At 32.1% G+C, this 19,066-nt stretch overlaps 2 protein-coding genes across 3 annotated transcripts; both read right to left on the bottom strand.

The window, feature by feature from the left end:
• Window positions 1-7,973: 7,973 nt before the first annotated feature.
• LOC139854969 (uncharacterized) lies at window positions 7,974-10,522 on the bottom strand. Its single transcript, XM_071844238.1, has 7 exons — window positions 10,496-10,522; window positions 10,157-10,421; window positions 10,021-10,083; window positions 9,805-9,905; window positions 9,425-9,550; window positions 9,232-9,321; window positions 7,974-8,280 (listed from the first exon to the last, which is right to left on the bottom strand). Exons 1-7 carry the CDS (start codon window positions 10,520-10,522, stop codon window positions 8,158-8,160), a joined length of 795 nt encoding a protein of 264 aa, XP_071700339.1. The 3' UTR covers window positions 7,974-8,157.
• Window positions 10,523-12,090: 1,568 nt separating this feature from the next.
• On the bottom strand, window positions 12,091-17,865 carry LOC139852217 (THO complex subunit 1-like). Of its 2 annotated transcripts, XM_071841458.1 has the most exons (20): window positions 17,787-17,865; window positions 17,607-17,690; window positions 16,775-16,849; window positions 16,602-16,695; window positions 16,287-16,432; window positions 16,095-16,166; window positions 15,932-16,004; window positions 15,742-15,854; window positions 15,571-15,642; window positions 15,336-15,461; window positions 15,186-15,251; window positions 14,996-15,037; window positions 14,742-14,858; window positions 13,981-14,063; window positions 13,764-13,830; window positions 13,311-13,382; window positions 13,130-13,180; window positions 12,986-13,045; window positions 12,737-12,886; window positions 12,091-12,516 (listed from the first exon to the last, which is right to left on the bottom strand). In XM_071841458.1, exons 1-20 carry the CDS (start codon window positions 17,787-17,789, stop codon window positions 12,274-12,276), a joined length of 1,809 nt encoding a protein of 602 aa, XP_071697559.1. In that variant the 5' UTR covers window positions 17,790-17,865; the 3' UTR covers window positions 12,091-12,273. The 2 variants fall into 2 exon arrangements, with proteins under 2 accessions (XP_071697559.1, XP_071697560.1); XM_071841459.1 differs by lacking the exons at window positions 17,607-17,690; window positions 17,787-17,865 and adding an exon at window positions 17,142-17,314.
• Window positions 17,866-19,066: the final 1,201 nt, after the last annotated feature.

Genomic DNA, 19,066 nt, shown 5'->3' with positions numbered 1-19,066 from the left:
GCAGATACGCTAAGATATGAATTTTTGTCTATTCACTTTTCATGCAGTCAATGCAGTAAAACGTGTCTAGACTAAGGATGATAAGCAAGTGATTCTCTAAGAATGATAAGCAGGTAATTTTTGACACAAAATGATAAGCAAAACTTTTGACATGCAGACACGGTCGAAGTCCAGACTCACTAATGCCTCCTAACGACTTATCAGTTAGACACACTAATGCAGACCTGGTTCGCTAAGACCTCTGCTCTGATACCAACTGTAAAGACCCGTCCTAATCCATCTGGACAAAGTCCATATCGATTACAAAAGATTCACCATAGTTGATTACATCGCGAGGTACTTGACCTCTATATGATACATTTTACAAACATTGCATTTGTTTTTAAAAGACAAACTTTCATTTCATCTACAGTTGACGACATGCATATCGTTTTAATAAAATATCTAACTATAATTGACTTAATAATAATCTTGATGAACGCCACAACTCGAATGCAACGTCTTTTAAAATATGTCATGAATGACTCCAAGTAATTTCTCTAATATGAGCAAATGCACAGCACAACACATTTATTTGTGATCGGATCCCCAAATCAGATCGAAACTAGCAGAAGCCAAACGCAGAGAGGAGAATTCATCATCATACAATCCATCACCAATCGTTCTCATCATCAATGGATCCATCACACAACATCGATGAATAGCAGGTCTTTGATTTGTATTCATCTTCATTCAACATCATTATCATTCTTCATTTTTTTTTCTCGTTGATCATCATCCTTCAATAATTGATCAGGTAATTGGTTCATTAATTTTCTCTTAATTTATTCATTCCTCTATAAATGTTCTGTACTTTATAAATGGATTAAGCACGAATATTGATAATTGGGTTTCTTGAAGGGTTTGTTTGAATTGTAACAGAAGTAGAAACGATATAAGTAGCAGAAATCTTTAAATGTAATAGATTTGTGTTTGTGTTCAAGGATTCGAATAGCAGAACAAATAATCCATTATGATGTGATTATAATGATTGTGTGATTTAGTTGTAATAGAAACATAAACAGAATAGGGATAGTTGCAGTTAGGATTATGGTTTGATGATGATGACAGACTGAAACAGAAACACCAATAGCAGTAGTAGTAAAATGAAATAGAAATAAACAATTGATGATTTAATGGTTCTGTAATGGTAGGTTTGGATTGAGGTATAAACAAAATAGCAACAGTAATATGTAATTTGCTTGTATATGCTTTTGAGTGATAATCCAAACAGGAACAAGAATAGCAGTAGAAGCAACCGTAGTTATTAAGCTTACCTTGTTCAAATTATGATGAAACAGGAATTAGTAGCATAACAGGAAACGTTGCAGCTGCAGTAGTCTTGTAATGGTGGTGAATGAACCCAAATGGTGGTTCTTTGACTAGGATGGAGGTCAATGAAGAAAGATGAACAAGCGAGTTAATTGGTGTGTTTTCCTCAAGTTGTAAGTATATACATAGTCTTATAGAATCTTATCATGTAATTAGGATATCAATGATTAAGTATGTAATACTATATAATATAAATGGTTCAGTTTATTTGTCGATGGATAACAGGAAGGCAAAAGAAAATTACAAGTGGGTGTTCTATGGTTGTTGTGGTTAGTGATTAAGGGTTCACGAATAATGGTGCAGGTGGAAGTGATATAGTTTACAGCAGCAAGTTAATGGTTATTGAGGATGTTTCTTCATGACAAGAAGTAGAGGAAGGAGCATTTAAGCAGGGTGGTGGTTAGGGTGGTTCAATGAGGCGGCTGAAAGGTGGTAATCAAAACCTGGTAATCGTTTGATTTAGAAGCAGGCCGAAGATTGAAGAAGTGGAAGAGTGTACGGTTCATGTGGATCAAGGTGATGAAATTGACATCTTTGAACATCGTAACACACAACAATCAGAAGTTATCAAAATAGGTGTTTGTTTAGTTGGGTTTGATTAATACGAGTGTGCTTCTACATGTAATTGTATGTATATAGAATATAGAAAGATAGAAATATAAAGAGACTCGAGTAGGTAGTGGATTATTAGATGTCAACATTAGTTGTGTTTGTCATCATCCACAAGTATTCAATACCTAAAGTTACTTAGGTGATATGAATGATAAGGATTTTGTAAAAGTTTATTGGCTTTTCTTCTATTGTCTGAATATAATGGATGTGGGGTTGGTTGATTGAATATGGTGACATTTGTTTTGGATCCTTGTCCCTGGAATCGAATATCAATGCCAGCACACATCCATCTTGTGTTTAATAGTTGTAAAGATGCATAGGTAACTAATTAATGGTGTTCATTTATTTGTTATTACTAAACACATAGACTAACAAATTCAAAACATTTGTAATATTTTAGAAACACAGAAAGTGAAATGAAATGGAAATTGAAATTAATCAATTTAACACAGTAATTTCAATTAGATTCCTAGTAAGCACAGTGAATTGTAGTAGTATCGTAGTTTTTCTTATTTGGATTTAGTTATCGACAAAATAATATTTATAATTTATATTAATTTTGAAAGTCTCCATTGTTTCTCCTCAATCATGTGTGTGAATGATTAAATATATATGACAGTGTACTGTCCCCTGAGAATACAAATAATATTAATATAATAACTATATTTAAAATCTTACACGTTAATATTATATATTATTGTTTAGGTAATACATCTATATAATATTCATTACATAATAAGTTATAGTAATTATTAAGTTTTATATATTTTAACTTACATTAAAATATACATATAATAATAATTATATATAAAAATCATATATTTATATATAGATTCATTTCTAATTACAACTTAATTATTTATATCTTATTTTACCTAGTAAATTTTAATGTTTAAATTATATTTTATTATTTTCAATTATGGTTATATATATATATATATATATATATATATATATATATATATATATATATATATATATATATATATATATATATATATATTCTTACATTTATATTTATATATATATATATACTATATTTATTTACAAACAATTATTAGTGAATCGTCGGGCATGGTCAAAAGGTAATTGATTACATGAATATGGATTTCAAGACTTTCGAGACTCAACATTACAGATTTTGCTTATCGTGTCGGAAACATATAAAGATTAAGTTTAAATTTGAACGGAAATTCCCGGGTCATCACAATCCAAGTTTCGGTCACATTTTGGTGAACAACTTTATATGCTGCTAAGGTGAGTTTCATTGATCCCTTTTTAATTGCTTTTGCAATATATATTTTTGGGCTGAGAATACATGCACTTTATTTTATACGCAATGGATACAAGTACATATTAAATTCTACACTGAGTTTGAACCGAAAATCCCTTAGCTTTGGTAACTAGTAACTGCCGGTTATAAGAACTGGTGGGCGCGAGTAGTAGTATATGGATCCATAGGGCTTGACATCCTCGTCTGTTCCAGGTATAGAAACCCTAGCCTGAACTATAAAACATACGTATGCTATTTGAATGTATCGTACATGTTGGTTGCATGTTAAACACAGGGGTACTTATTAGATAGACGTTAAGGCTTAGTTACTAGGGTGCTCAATCTTAAAGAATATTTTGATAAACGTTTCTGGATGAAACAACTAAAATCTTGTGGTCCACCTTTACATACAGATTATACGAAACAATAAAACTATGAACTCACCAACCTTTGTGTTGACACTTGTTAGCATGTTTATTCTCAGGTTTCCTAGAAGTCTTTCGCTGTTTGCTTATATGTTAGACAAGCTATGTGCATGGAGTCTTACATGACATATTTTTCAAGGAAACGTTGCATTCACCAAATCATCACCATGTATCTTATTTTGACTGCATTGTCAACGGAAGTATCATTGTAAACTATTATATTACGGTGATTGTCTATATGTAGAAATCATCAGATGTCGAAAACCTTTGATTTAAATATTCATTTATGGTGTGCCTTTTCAAAAGAATGCAATGTTTACAAAACGTATCATATAGAGGTCAAATACCTCGCAATGAAATCGATGAATGACGTGTTCGTTCATATGGATTTGGAGCGATCGTCACAGAGTAGCAACGTAAACTGGAAATAATTGTATAAATTTGAGGTTTACAATTCAATTATTGAATAACAGAATCTCTCTTGCTAAATCTTCATGCAAGATTGATAATGGTGTGTTGGTTCAGTTGAGTGTATCTTGAAGGTAAAAATTGTAAGTGTGCAAGAGGTGGTTTTCCAGTTCGTAAGTGCGTGCATGTAGGGGCTCTAGTAAGAAGTACGTGAGTTCACGAAACAGCACTAATTTAAAATTTCTCAATAAAAAATAATCTTTAAATTGTAAAAAACAAACATCTTACCATGACTTGAAAAAATCGTATACAATTGTGTATAAAGCGTAGTTTTCCAAAGAATGCAACTACACCTTGGATCAAATGGTAATATATGCTTAAACGTTAATATTGGTCAAGTAATTCGCGTAGCACAAATTAAACACAAGGTGTGTCTAATTATCCCAACACGTGTACAAAGGTATACATCTCCTAATGAAATTTAACTAGAGTTGAATCGGCCCGCGCGATGCGACGGGACCTTTCGGTTTGCATATCATATTTAGCGTAGCGTTATGTATTTACAGAATTAAAAACGCGTTGTTGCGGGTGTGTTTGGATACGCGTGGGTAGTACCTAGTAAACTTAATGGCGTGCGTTTTTTTGACGCAGGAAAAATTGCGTAAAAAAGGGGGACGGTACCATCGATATGATGTAGTTAGTTTGGGTTGTTTATCATACGTGTATACATATGTACGACACATATGCCGAAATATTTAGCGTTTTTTAGAAAATGCCCGTTTCGTGTGTACTTAGTTTCGTTGCGTTCGTGAAATTATTTCGAGTTGAACGGTGATGTCGGAGAAATTGAACTCTTGACGAGCGGAAAGATACGGCCCGCTAAAATTTTGGGTGGAATTTTGTTTAAGTTATCTTAATAAAATATTGTTTTTGTATTTTTTTTTTACCCCTAAGAAGTTTGCACACAGATAGTTTTGGGGGTGTTTTGTAATTTTTTTTTATGTCGTTTCTTACTTATTCAACGACCAAATCTTGTTGGTCTTTTAGTATATATATATATATTTTAGTATTAGTATTAGTATTAGTATTAGTATTAGTATATATAGAAAAAGAAAATGACCATGCAAACATATTGACACTAATATGTTCTAGACACATTTTGTACTTTGGGAAATTAAATATCGAATGATACAATTTGAGTTTGATTTCACTATGTGTTAAATAGCAATTCTTTAAATTTGAAATATCATATAATACTAGTGAAATGACCCGTGGAACCACGAGTTTGTTTAAACGAAACAGTTTAATGATATGTTTTAGGTATTAAGTGAACATAAATGCTAAAGTTATTTAGTTTAATGACCCGTGGAACTACAGAGTCCGACTAAGAAACTCGTCAGATGAAAATTTCATCAAACACCTAAAATGACATTAAACAATCCACATCCAATAATAAAAGATAATATTGATTGTCATTTTATTTTAAAAGTGTAAATTAAAATATAAATTTAGAATTTGTTTCCTTCTGCCTAGCTTTTATACCTTCTCGTACTCAATTCAAAATAATTAATTAAGATAATTCAAAATTATTTAATTTTAATAATTAAAATAATTATTAATAAGATTTAATAATAATAACTAATTAATAAGATTTAATAATAATAATTAATTAATAAGATTTAATTGTAATTCAAAATTATTTAAATTAATGACATCACCCACCATGCTTAGATTTTTTTCTTTTTATTTTTAATTTTTTCTTAACAAAGGAATTAGCCTAATAATGAAATCATCATTTTAGGATTCAAAATTATTTAATTTTAATAATAAAATAATTATTAATAAGATTTAAGAATAACAATTAATTAATAAGATTTAATAATATTAATTAATTAATTAATAAGATTTAATTTTAATTCAAAATTATTTAAATTAATGACATCACCCATCATGCTTAGATTTTTTTTCTTTTTATTTTTTATTTTTTCTTAACAAAGAAATTAGCTTAATAATGACATCATCATTTTAGGATTTTAATAGAAACTATAGATTTTTGCTATCAATTATAAATAATGGTAAAGCTAAATTTGACAAGGCCTAACTAGTAACTACGGTTGACTTACGGTCCTACAACAGTCCAGCCGTAGTTAAGAAACACTAGATTTTGTCTTAATTTGTATTTTGCTAGATAAATGTAGATTTATGAACTTGCGTTTAGAGAGCTTCCACCACCTAATACTCGGGCCCGGGCATTAATTACATCATCATCTTAGACAAAAACGTTGGGAAGGGGATTTTGGGTAGAAAACGTTGGGAAGGGGATTTTGGGTAGAGATCGGAGAGGGCGACCCCAAATGCAGATGAACATGTGGTCAAGGGTGGTACTTCAATACTTCATTGAGACAGGTGGGGGGCACTCGTCCCATCCGGATTTAAAAAAATAAAAATTTAGACTATTTTTTTTTACTTAAAAAATACTAATATTTTTATTAGTTTTTATCCCATGTTAATGAAAACTTATTTAGGTTTGGGCAACCGCCCCATCTGTAGTCCGGTTCAAGTTCCGCCACGGCGTGTGGTGGTGGGGTTATTGAAAGGGGACCCACCACGTTTGGGGAGAAGAACCGTGGATGTTTGAGAAAGAGTGGCTGCCAATGATGATGTAATCGTAGTACGACTTCGGTGGAGCTGTTGTTGCAAGGTGCATGAAAGTGAAGCGTTGATCTTTTTATGAAGAAAAAAAATACTTACATTGGTAAACAACTCCAAAAAGTATTGAAGAATATATATCTAAAAATTATGACTAAAAAATTATATTGTGGAATGCTATTACTATTACTTTACTATGAGTGTATATAATAGCAGACTTTCATCAAATATTTCAAGTAATTAGAAATAACAAATAGCATGATATAAATAAGTAGTGACGAGTGTTTATTCATTTCTGCCACAAAGTTTTTATTAATTCCTATCTTTCATAATCCACAAAAGAGTAGAAGAGGTGCATACTCTGGTAGTCAAAATTAGATTCTTTTAGTATTCACAAACTTTTTCTTAACACATCCAAAAACCATCTTTTATTGATCAAAGTTTAAGTTCTCTAAAATCAAATTTGTTATTTTTAATTTAATCACCAATTATAAATAAACCTCATGATTTTTTATGTAAGTACACTACATACAGCAAAAAAAAGTTTAAGGGGGTGTTTGGGTTATCTTTTTAAAAGGCTTGTGCTTATCAGCTTACAAGTTTCATAAGCGCCATTGAATGAAGTCAATGAACCACCTTCATCCTGGTTTTTTTTTTTTTTTTTAAAATATATTTTTAACTCGAATCGGCAAATATGCCATGAACTGTTCGGAAAAAAAAAATTGATGACTTACTGGATTGAATAATGCAATGACCCTAACACCCCCAAATATTCAATTCAGTTAGTTTATGGCGATTTGGACTTGTGATCGATAGAAATTCATTAGCTAATGCATGTATGAATAAGGGTCAAGTACAAAGATTTCCTGTTTGTTAGAATATTTGAATTGAATGTTGTTCAAATTGTCTAATATGGTAATTTCATTTTTTTGGGTTAATTTTATTTAACCCAAATGCATGAAACAAACTGTGATGGCTTAAACACATATGACAACTTATTAAACAGTTTTGAGTAATTTTATTTAACCAAAATGCATGAAACAGTTTTCAGTAACTGGGATGTCTTAAACACATAAACAACTTATTAAAACGTTTTTTAATTATTAATTGTTTACTTATTCTGCTCTTTTGGTATTTGATTAACATCCAAAAGACTAGCTCATTCAGGATACAACAGTAAAGCAAAACTGCTCTATAATCATGAAAAAAATACTTCATAGGTCAAAACTGCTCTATAATCACATTCAGCCGCAATTCATGGTACAAATTTGTATCTCATTTTATACGATACAGACAATATGCAAGCGTAAATTTCCCGAGTTGTACATATAAACTAACCTCCACTAGCACCCGCACCATTCTACTTCATAACTGATCTTCATTTGAACATAAATAGTTATAGTTATAATTGTAACTAATTTACGCAGTAGGAGCATATGCTTGTATAGCAGATGCAAGTTTATCTCTATCCTCCACACTTTTCGTTCTTATCAAAAAGGTTCGTCCAACAATAACATTGCTATTCTCACTCGCGTTATCTTCCTATTGATACATGATAAAATAAAAGTCACTTTTAAAACTTCATTCTTTTTGTATTAAAATATATATATATATATATATATATATATATATATATATATATATATATATATATATATATATATATATATATATATATAGGGGCAGGATCAATGGGGAAGTAACCAATCGGGGGGAAGCGGGGGGAAGCAAAATATTTTTTTTTTCTTCTTTTTTTTGGAAATTTTTTTTTCCGGCATCAAGATCACACGAAAATATGAACATTTAGAAGAGACACTTCGTGATGAATGTTATTATTTAGGCGGGAAAACGATCGACAAAAATAACATTCAAGATAATATTGTTCGTGAAGAATATGAACTTTTTTTTTCATGTTTTGTGAAGTAAAATTTAGCCCGATTTAGAGTTTAGGGTTTAGGGTTTAGGGTTTGGTGTTTTGGGTTTATGGAGGTTTAGGGTTTGGTGTTTTGGGTTTATGGAATAAACCCAAAACACCAAACCCTAAACCCTAAACCGTTCGTGTTAAAAACTCAATCTAAATCCTAAATCTAAACCCTAAATCTAAACCTTAAATCTAAACCCTAAACCTTAAATTTCTAAACCCTAATATCTAAACCCTATAAACCCTAATATCTAAACCCTAATATCTAAACCCCAATAGCTAAAACCTCAACATACGCTCGAAAAACACGAGAATTGTTATATATTACTTCTTCGAGCGTTTTCCCGCCAAAATAAAAACATTTATCACAATGTGTCTCTACTAAATGTTCATATTTTCATCCCATCTATAATGTTCGTGAACAAGGTTTTTTCAAAAAACGAAAAAAAAAAAAAAAGTTTTTGCTTCCCCCGCTTCCCCCCGATTGGTTACTTATATATATATATATATATATATATATATATATATATATATATATATATATATATATATATATATATATATGAACATACCGCGTTATGGAAAATAGCAACAATCGAATTCTTTTGCAAACTTGTTTTTATGCCAGGGTATAACAAGGCGTTAAGCAGCAATCTTCCCACCTGATACAGAAGACTTGTATGTTAACAAGATATACAAAGTTCTTAAAAGAGTATAGATGTTTCGACTTTGGTTATAAAGATATTAAGCTAATTTGTAACGTACATCGTTTCTGACAAGAATTGTCGGTTTGGAGTCTTTAGTGCCTTTTGCAATACCTTCTTTGCATCTGATCGATAGTTGACCCGTGCCTTTATCTTTCCATATATCATTATCCGTTGGATCACTTGACTGAACACACAAAAAAAAAAAAAAAAAAAAAAATGTTGGATATGATCATATGAATCATGATTTTGTAATCTAGTGCCATACGGTAAAAACTCCACAAGAATATAAATCCTTTTGTTCTTGGTATAGAAAAATACAAATTTTAGGAGTGTAATAAATATAAATATATAGATAGAAACATAAACTACTATTCTTCGTCTCAAATAAACTACAACACTTGCAATTATCCATTTAAAATTATTTTTGTCGATAATTACCTTGACATAAAGCTTACATTTGACTTCATGCACTACAACTATGCCAGTCTCTTCGGTCTTCTTTAAAGACGGGCTACTTGGCTTCTCAATATCATCATCATCTGTCATATTAAAAATAGACATAATTGATCACTTGACAATATCACAAACTTCATAATAACAAGTTAATATCATTTATTACAAGTAATTAACAATACATAATATTTAATGTCTTACCCTCATCTGCATCCACATCGTTTGCAGCATCATTTGTGTTTGCAGAAATTGTACTTTGTCCTCCTAAGAGAAATCGAGTCATTAAAAAACCTTGTAAATATTGAAAGTAACAAAATAACAGGAAATAAACACTTACCAAATGAGAAAGTAGACGGAGTGTTGAAGACGGGCCCGGTGCTAAGTGAGTTTGAGAAACCCGAAGTTCCGAAAATTGAGGTTGTTGTTGCAGATGGAGGGGCGTTCGAAGTTTTCACTTGAAAGAACACGTTTGTATTATTTTCATTATTTTCTGTAACGGGTTTCTTCTTAGCGATAAAGTCACTTGAAAGAACACGTTCAAATGAATTTTCATTCTTTGTTGAATTTAACTTTAACCAGTCGACAACATCACTAAATTTCTCCTACATCAAGAATATATAACAAACGGGAATTGTTGTTATCCAAGAATTAAAGTTAATAACTGTTGTATGTATACAGGAAAAAAATATATGAGCAAATGCATTTTGTTTGTTACCAGAATACTGGAAGCGTGAGTAAGATAATCGCGTACGCCATCTTCCCAAAGTTCGTCCGGGTGATTCTGTAACTGAGATTGGACCCAACTGCTTACAATCAAAACACAAACTTATTAAAATTGTTACACGAGATCTGCACAAATGAATTATGGTTGGAAGTGAAACAGCATATATCACACTATCACAGACCTTGAGAATTGGTTATTAAGAGCTCTCACATGTTGTCTCGATGACTCAGCACGACGCATATCTACCGATAAAGTCCCCATTGATTTCTGTTCAGCCTGCTGAAAATCGAATTGCGGAAACTGTGGTTCTACCATAACTTTTTATTCTGAGAACCATATGAAAGTATAAAATCAATGTTCATATGACACTATAAACATTTCAACTAAACTAGGAAAAACTACCATTAATTTCTAAATATTAATTAAGCAAAATAAATAGTTCACTAAAACTTAATTCAAGTAATAAAAAGGCAGCAATTTTAACATACCAAATTCAAATTTCAACAACAAAAATTGTTAATAACATCAGAAATCAACAAAACAGGACAAAATTGATCAATTAAAAAAGAAACACTAAGCTCACACAATCAATTATCAAGCAAAAAAAAGGAATTAGGGTATTACATATTGTTTGTATCTGCACTAAATTCTAGTACGGCTGAATTGAGTTGCTTGTGTTGATGAATAAAGTTATAAACTTTATATTCTTTTTTAGCTTCAGATCAAAAGGTTCCACTTTTTAGGGTTTTCAATTTTAATTTTTTCAAATTGGTAGGGTTTTATTATAATGTGCAGGTGGGTACATGGAAACCAATATGTTTTAGCCGTTAAATTTAGGTGGGGTATCAAGTTTTAGTTACAACCGCTGATTTAATGGGTTGCATTTGCATACCCACATGCTATTGCCCAAAATTTAACTTGTTTGTTTTCTTCATATGCCCATTAGTGCTGTCGGGTTAGGAATATTAAATTTGTACTTTAAAGATTCGTTCCTTTTTTGGATTTTAGTAAATTTCACGGTTTCTAAGTATACACGTTGACAAGGAAAAGGTTTTTTCTGTTTACTTTTCACCGTGATCGTTTCAGATACTTTTCACCGTCCACCCTAAAAAATAATAACATTGAGAAAACTAGGCTCGTCCCACCAAACTATCTTGAAATGTATATAGTGCGTCTACGTATGAGTAATTGAAACAAAATGAGCATATCTTTTTAGTGACAGTATCGGCATCACTCAAATGGACTTAACCACCTTCGTAATCATACACCAACCACACACACGTTAGGAGGAAACTCAAATCGCAACAATACTGACAGTATGGTTGAAGGTTGGGAAAACCCCGAGAAGCTAATTGCTGCCAGTAACAAATAGATCTGGAATAGAACTTGCGCCTGCTCTAAGAACAAACAGACCGCCTCCATAACATTAAGGCAATGCCTCAGTGGGAAATGATAGGTATGATCACAGTGTGAGAATATAGAAAAGACCTACATGTCTGATGTCTCAATAATAAAAGAACGATAACAAACTTGATAGATATTATAAACGATAATAAATGTCATGAATGGTACATACGCTGGTAACTTAACTATAAATGCGGATAAAAATGAAATCGTTAGAGCTAATTTGATATATATTGCATAAACCTTGAAAGGAGGAGTGTGTGATTTAAGGTGAACAGGTTTCATACAAGATTAATCCTAGTACAACTTATTGTTTTATATTTGTTTCATCTTGCAGCAGTCGTATCAACTTCTGCATCAATTTCATCACCAATCATCCCTGGTTCGGATTCTGGTTCTGGTTCTTGGTCTGCTTCGGCTTCTGGTTCTATTTGACCAGGCTCATGACTACCACCATCTGTGTCAGGGGTTTCTCTTTGTTGTTCCTCGGATGAACCATTTGCAGCATCAGTGTCCATTCGTGCTGCTGATACTTCAGGACCATCAACCTCACTAGCAGGTGTTGCAACCTTTACAATTACAATAAAAATTATAGGATAAATTAACAAACTTTTAAAAAAAAAAAAAATTTAGAAAGGCAACTCACACACCTCAAAACGAATTTATTCAGCTTCACTTATATGGTAAAGTTCAAGAAACAGTTTTGAATTTCCAGGAAAAATTAATATAGCTCGACTTGTATGGTAAACTTCAAGTATTAGGTTTGACCTTAAAAGTCAATAACGATACCTGATTCTCCTCTGATTGATTCCCAGCTGTTTTGGTTTCTTCCTTTTTAGCACGTTTCGACTTGTCACTTGGTTTAGCTTGATATTTTGACCGAACATCAGGTGGCATAAGTTCCAACGGAACAACCCCTTCGACACCATGTTCAGTGAACTGCAACAAAAAAATTAGCTCAAAGCAAAATTTCAATAAAATAGAAGATAACATTCAATGAATTTGATTTTTGATAAATTAAAATATAAAAAATCTCACTCGAGAAAATCCCTCAAGATCCTGCCTTGCTGAAAATCGAAGACCTTTCCAGCAATAAACCTACATTAATACATTGACCAATTAGTTTAATCAATAATAATTTTAATCGTTGTGTACTATTCACATTATCAGATAGAGACAAACCCGATTGTTTTTGTGGTGATATTCCGCTTCGATTCCAGCAGATGCATCCATCTGCAATTCAGAAAATAATCCCGATTAATTTCAAGTATGCAAGATCTTCGAAGATAGTTCAGATAAAAAAAAAAACTGGGAAAGCAAAATAGTTTTGCTACATAAAACTTTCAACAGTTCAGGAATTTACATCTTCAGCTAAGGGTTTCCAATATTCTGTAACGGCAGGTGTGCGTACACGTTGAGAATCAGTAAGAGCATTCTGCAGGAATAAAAAAATAAAAAAAAAAAAAAAAAAAAAAAAAAAAAACTGGTTAAACAAACAGATAACTGCAATTTGACCTGTGAAGTAAACTCAAATTTTCCAGATTCGAATTTCTATGCATTTTGTAGCAGACTCACAGCTCGTTGTTAATCAACCATGTTTTCAAAAAGCAAATTTTGCTATCATGACTAGTTAAGCATCAACGAGAAGATCAGATATATATTGTTTGCTATCATGACATTAAGTAGGTATTATCTAATTATACTAATATAAGAGTAAAACTAAAAGGCAACATACTGTGCAAAAAATATTAAATTCGACACGCCTGAAAAGTTGTATACAAAAGGTAAAATAAAAAGAAGCTTTTTATTAACGCACCGGATTTTGATCAGCCCATTTCCATAACTGAGAGAGTTCTTTATTCCCAAGTCTCCATCGTGTACGGCTAAAATTTACAACAACGAGTTCAGACTTCAGATGCTAAATGTTATATGTATATGTACCTTAAATAATATTGTGTACCGCCATCATCGACACAATAAACTAGATGATACAGAATTATTAATTATTGTTAAGAGCATCAAATGTTTATTACCGTTTTTTTCCTCCATCTCGAACAGTTTTCTTTTCTCCGGGTTGTTTCTCAAACGGGCCACAACCATCACGTTTCCACCACACCTAAACAACAATTACAAAATAAATGTAACCAAAAACAAAGATATAGTTCCAAAAGGGCTAAATAAATAAAAAAGGAACCCAACTTGGTCTGATTTATGCTCTGGTTAACCCATAAACCCACAGGTTGTGTATTTAAGTCTCAGTTGAAGATGCCAGGATCCATCGTCATATAAAGAATTCAACAAGTTTAAAATCATAAAAATGTCACCATCCACGTCACCTCTTGAACATCATAACGGGATAAAAATAGGTAAAAGGTAGAAGGTTTTCCCTGTTCAGGCTACCCGGGAGGGCGAGTAATCCGACCTCATACTCTGATGTACGCAGCCCAACAGGACCTGGCTATTTCCAACCCTTCCCTGGCCACCACAAATAATCGTGCTAGAGAGGATTCGAACCTGAGACCTCTTGCAAGGAACTCAGGGCCTCTTGCAAGGTAACCTACAAAAATTGAAGTTTGAGGTGATTATCATGTTATTATCCATAACGGGATAATCACCTTAAACTTTAGTTTTTGTAAGTTACCTTCAGTCAAAAAATCTATGGAAAAAAAAAATGAAAAGTTGATGGTTTTTCCAGATATAAAGTAGTTGGTGACCTTTTTGAACAATTAGTACTTCCTAAAATAAACCATTTTATTTAACTCATGACTCAACAAGAAAGGAACATAAAACATACCCAATTTCTTTCTCGTTCTAATATATGCTCAATGCTGTGAAGAAATTGTTCTCCTTTGGGTGGAGTCATGACCAGAAGACGTTTTACTCGTTCTTCACATGATTTTATCTCTTCCTTCTACATTTAAGATATCATCTAATCAAGATGTCGATAGAATAATAAACACAAAAAAAGTTTGGGAAAAAAACAATTGGGCTTATCTGTAAAGGCTAAACGAATCAAGAAGAACGTAAAAACATAGAGGTTAAACTAACCAAAGCTTCAGATGGCAAATCCTTGTCGCTTTTCCCTGGAGCCTAAAAAAATTAGAAGCATGTGGATCAGTAAGTGATGCATTAAGTTTAGTAGATATCAAGATAAAATATTCAGCCTCGTACGCGTTTTTAAATAGGTTAAAGTAACTGTAACTCAAAATACATGAGAATGTACCAAATTCGATATTACCTTCAGATAATCGAATAAAATTAGACACTGCACAAGAATATGGCGTCGAAAACTTGGATCCTTTAACTGTGGAAGACCAGAAAACGTAAAGAAGTATCAGTGTAACAAGATTAAAGTAGTTTAGTTGATTTGTTAACAGAAAATTCAAACCTCGAGACCCATTAGATTACAACTGGTAAGATATTTAATGCTAAAGGTTGCTGCTTCATCTTCAAGATTGTTAGCACTACCGTCTTCATCACTTAAAGGCTGAGCTTCAAACGTGTTCAATACAACCTGGATATCCCATTGTAGAAAAAATGAACAAAACACGAACATAAAAAGGTAAATACAAAAAAAATTTGGCTATAAAACTACAACAAAAAGGTAATTGCCAATAGTATACCGTCAAACACGAAGAAAATTTATGCCACTTGGCGGTAGCGACACCAATGGAAGCAGGGTTGCTAAAGTACTCCTAGAACGATAAAAATTAACTTAGTATAAAGTATTTATATTTAAATATTAGAATTCTGCACCCATAATTAATTTACACATAAGAGACGACTAGACTGACCTGCAAACTCCAAAAGGTTTTGTAAAAATTGAAGTCAATTGAAATTCCATCTGGTGCTTGCTTCTCGTATTTCGTCTCGTTTGAAACATTGAAAACACCCTTAATATTGACAGCTATAAATGCAAAAAGAATAAGAAACTTATATGTAAAATTGGAAGAATAAAAGTATAGTGCTAAAAATGAGAATTACCGGAGCGTTCAGACAAAGGGAAAAAATGAGCAAGAAACATTATAATACGTCCACAAAACACCACATCGTTTGCCTGCAAATAGCATCAGTGAAAGATAGAACATGAGTTTAATTTACTAATAATAAAAGGTTAAAGTTTAATAATACTTTTACACTTAAACACCTTTGACAAACGACGAAGAAGTTGATTGCATGTTCTTAACATCACTAGCTTTCCCCTTGCAAACAATTCTTGCTGTTGTATGGAAGTAAACACGAGACAACAAATAAAGATCCTTTTTATTTACTAATAATAAAAGATTAAAAATTTAATAATATCTTGAAGACCCTTTAGATAAAGATAAATAACACATACCTTTCCTAAAATATCTTGCTTACTTTCTATATAACCGAAGACATCTTCGCAGTTTCTCATTGTAGACATCTCTGTCAAATCTTCCAAAAGTTGAAATATCATACCTCCTTCAATGTGTTCATTTTCACAAAGATATAGCACAATGTCTGACAAAAGAATGCATATAAAAGTTCATTAATATTGACCAAAAACTGAAAATAAATTGAAAACTAAACTACAGTGTTCCATACAGTTAATGTTTCTTCCAAGGTCTCAACCAAAATTAATAATTCAACATAAAAACTTTATTTTCGAATGGGCCCACGGAATTCTCACCAAGAAGACGAGGTATTTGCCCCTGCGTGTTTTCAGCATCATCGATCAACCCCCCGTACCGCATTGTATTTTCCCCCGATTTAACTGCAGCTGCCTACATTAGTCGACATGATTACATTTAAAGCAATTAGAAAAAGTACGGCTATAAAAAAGTATGTGAAGAAAGAACATACCACCAGCTCCTGAAGTAGCGTTCTTAACATGTTTTCCAGCAACTGGTTTTCATCCAGGACTAGTTTTGTTTCCCTCTACATAAAATGAAGTTTCTAGTCAATGTTGAAAACTACAACACACATATAAAACGGTATGCATCATACACATAACATTGTCCCATATATAAATGTCAATGACACTTCGTTAACATGCATGAAAGTGTTGTACGTAGAGGTTATATATTGACTTTAAAGTGACGGTTATTGAATTGTACAACAATTTTATGCACGTCAGCGACAGTCCTATGAATTGTCATTAACTTCCATTATATAGTAACAATTCTTATAGCCCTATTTATCTGTCATATGAACTATAAAATGAAAGTACCCGAAATGTTCTCAAATGATTGGCTAGAGAAGTTTCTCAAACAACAACAACAACATCAACCGATACCGCTGGAGGCGGAGTATGGGAGAGGTAAGATACAGAAAAGTTCCGCAAACGTCTAACCTAAAAATGTGTTTTCTCTCCATCAACACACACACACACACACACACACACACACACACACACACAATGTTAGCCATGACCCACGCTAAATTCATTTAATAGTTATGCTTTGTTCAAAATGAATGGGTATAAACAACAATTTGGACCACCCAATAATAGTTAGTCCAGCACAAACAACACAGATAATTATATCAATATATGCCACTTCAAAATCAAATTTCCCAAATTTCTACTTTCAATAGGTAGTTTATATACATAGGTATACAAAAAAAAAAAAAAAATCTATGAATTATAATGGCAAACGAGCTTATTTAAACAATAAATAACGATTAAGAAGTAAACCTGGGGTTTAATGGCGTCTTGTACAGTTTGAAGCGCAAAATCTTGTGGGTTTCCAGGTTGTGATATTACTTTACGGAATAAATCCTGATAACAAAACACATCACAAAGTAATTTATATAAATTAAATAGATTTTAAATTCTTCATGAATGAAATGTGATGAAAATGTAATTAGGGTTTACCATGTTGATCTGGGAAATTGAGTGATTAAGCTATTTTCATGGATTCCTGTATCTGCTCTGTTCGTATCTTCAGCTTGTTTAATTCCAAAAAACTTAAGACGGTATAGACAGGCTTGGGCTTTTTGTATTGGGCTTTTGGGTTAATTAACTACAGAGTACAATACTTCAGGAGCCCTAAAATAAATAACTTCAAATCAAATATATTCAAATTCAAATATACTCCTATATTAATTATTAATTATATTATATTATATTATACACATATACAATTGAGCAAATTTGAATTACTATTCATGAACAGTAACCCACTTTCACGCTTAAAGGAGTTGTACGTTACGCTTAAATCGTTGTACCCACTAGCACCCTTTACTACCAAATGTCAAACACCCCAAACTCCAAGGGCTAAAGTGAAACTTACATATTTCTAAATAAAAAAACTTAAAAATAAAATACCCAAATCTTCAACGGACCACATCTTCTCGCTCGTCACACGTTATATTTTTCCGAAACCACGGTTCAACTCGAAATAATTTTACGAACACAACGCAACTACCTATACACAGAATGGACGTTTTTCAAAAAACGTTAAATATCTCGGGCTATTATGTTTTAGGGTGCCTTATTAAATTGTGTTAATATATTCTGAATGTTACATTCATGTTGGACAACTTTCGCTAACTACAAGTTTTTTTAGAACAACAATATCTGCATCGAATCCTCTCATTTGTCACCCACGCACCCGTTAGGAAGAAACTCCTCGCATCGCGCAAAGCGTACCCGAAATGCTTTAAGTTAACTGTTTGGTCCGCACAAAGTAAAGGATACCAGAGGCACAACCTTTGAAGAAAACTCCCCCCCCCCCAGGATTTGAACTTGTACTTTTTTTTTTTTCAAGGATACAAGCCCACAAACAACTAAGGCTTTTTACCACTCAACCAATGGTTCACTAACTACAAGTGCAGGAAAGACATTCCAAGATCAAAAAGAGCATGCGATTATGCAATGTATGCAAACTCATGTAATAACCTTTTGTACGTAACAACCAGCAACTTTTTGCGATAACTCGTGACTTTTCTAAATTCTTAAGTTTACCGCAGCATCGTGCGGTGGACCAATTGCTTATATTATATATATATATATATATATATATATATATATATATATATATATATATATATATATATATATATATATATATATATATATATATATATATATATATATATATATATATATATATATATAATATCAATTTTTTTATCAAATAAAAACCTTATAGA

This window comes from Rutidosis leptorrhynchoides, chromosome 6 (genome assembly GCF_046630445.1).
Source record: "Rutidosis leptorrhynchoides isolate AG116_Rl617_1_P2 chromosome 6, CSIRO_AGI_Rlap_v1, whole genome shotgun sequence".
NCBI classification, from domain to species: Eukaryota; Viridiplantae; Streptophyta; class Magnoliopsida; order Asterales; family Asteraceae; genus Rutidosis; species Rutidosis leptorrhynchoides.
The sequence above is the reverse complement of the archived record's forward strand: the minus strand, read 5'-3'. Positions and strand labels throughout refer to the sequence as shown.

Coding starts and splice junctions, on each gene's coding strand:
- LOC139854969 (XM_071844238.1), bottom strand. CDS start 10,522: ATGCATTTGCTCATATATTTTTTTCCT. Junction 9,551..9,804: donor AATGTAAGCTTTATGTCAAG/GTAATTATCGAC, acceptor TTGTGTGTTCAG/TCAAGTGATCCAACGGATAA. Junction 8,281..9,231: donor TTGCTATTTTCCATAACGCG/GTATGTTCATAT, acceptor ATGTATCAATAG/GAAGATAACGCGAGTGAGAA.
- LOC139852217 (XM_071841458.1), bottom strand. Junction 16,696..16,774: donor CGCTACTTCAGGAGCTGGTG/GTATGTTCTTTC, acceptor CGACTAATGTAG/GCAGCTGCAGTTAAATCGGG. Junction 16,005..16,094: donor TTCTTCGTCGTTTGTCAAAG/GTGTTTAAGTGT, acceptor TGCTATTTGCAG/GCAAACGATGTGGTGTTTTG.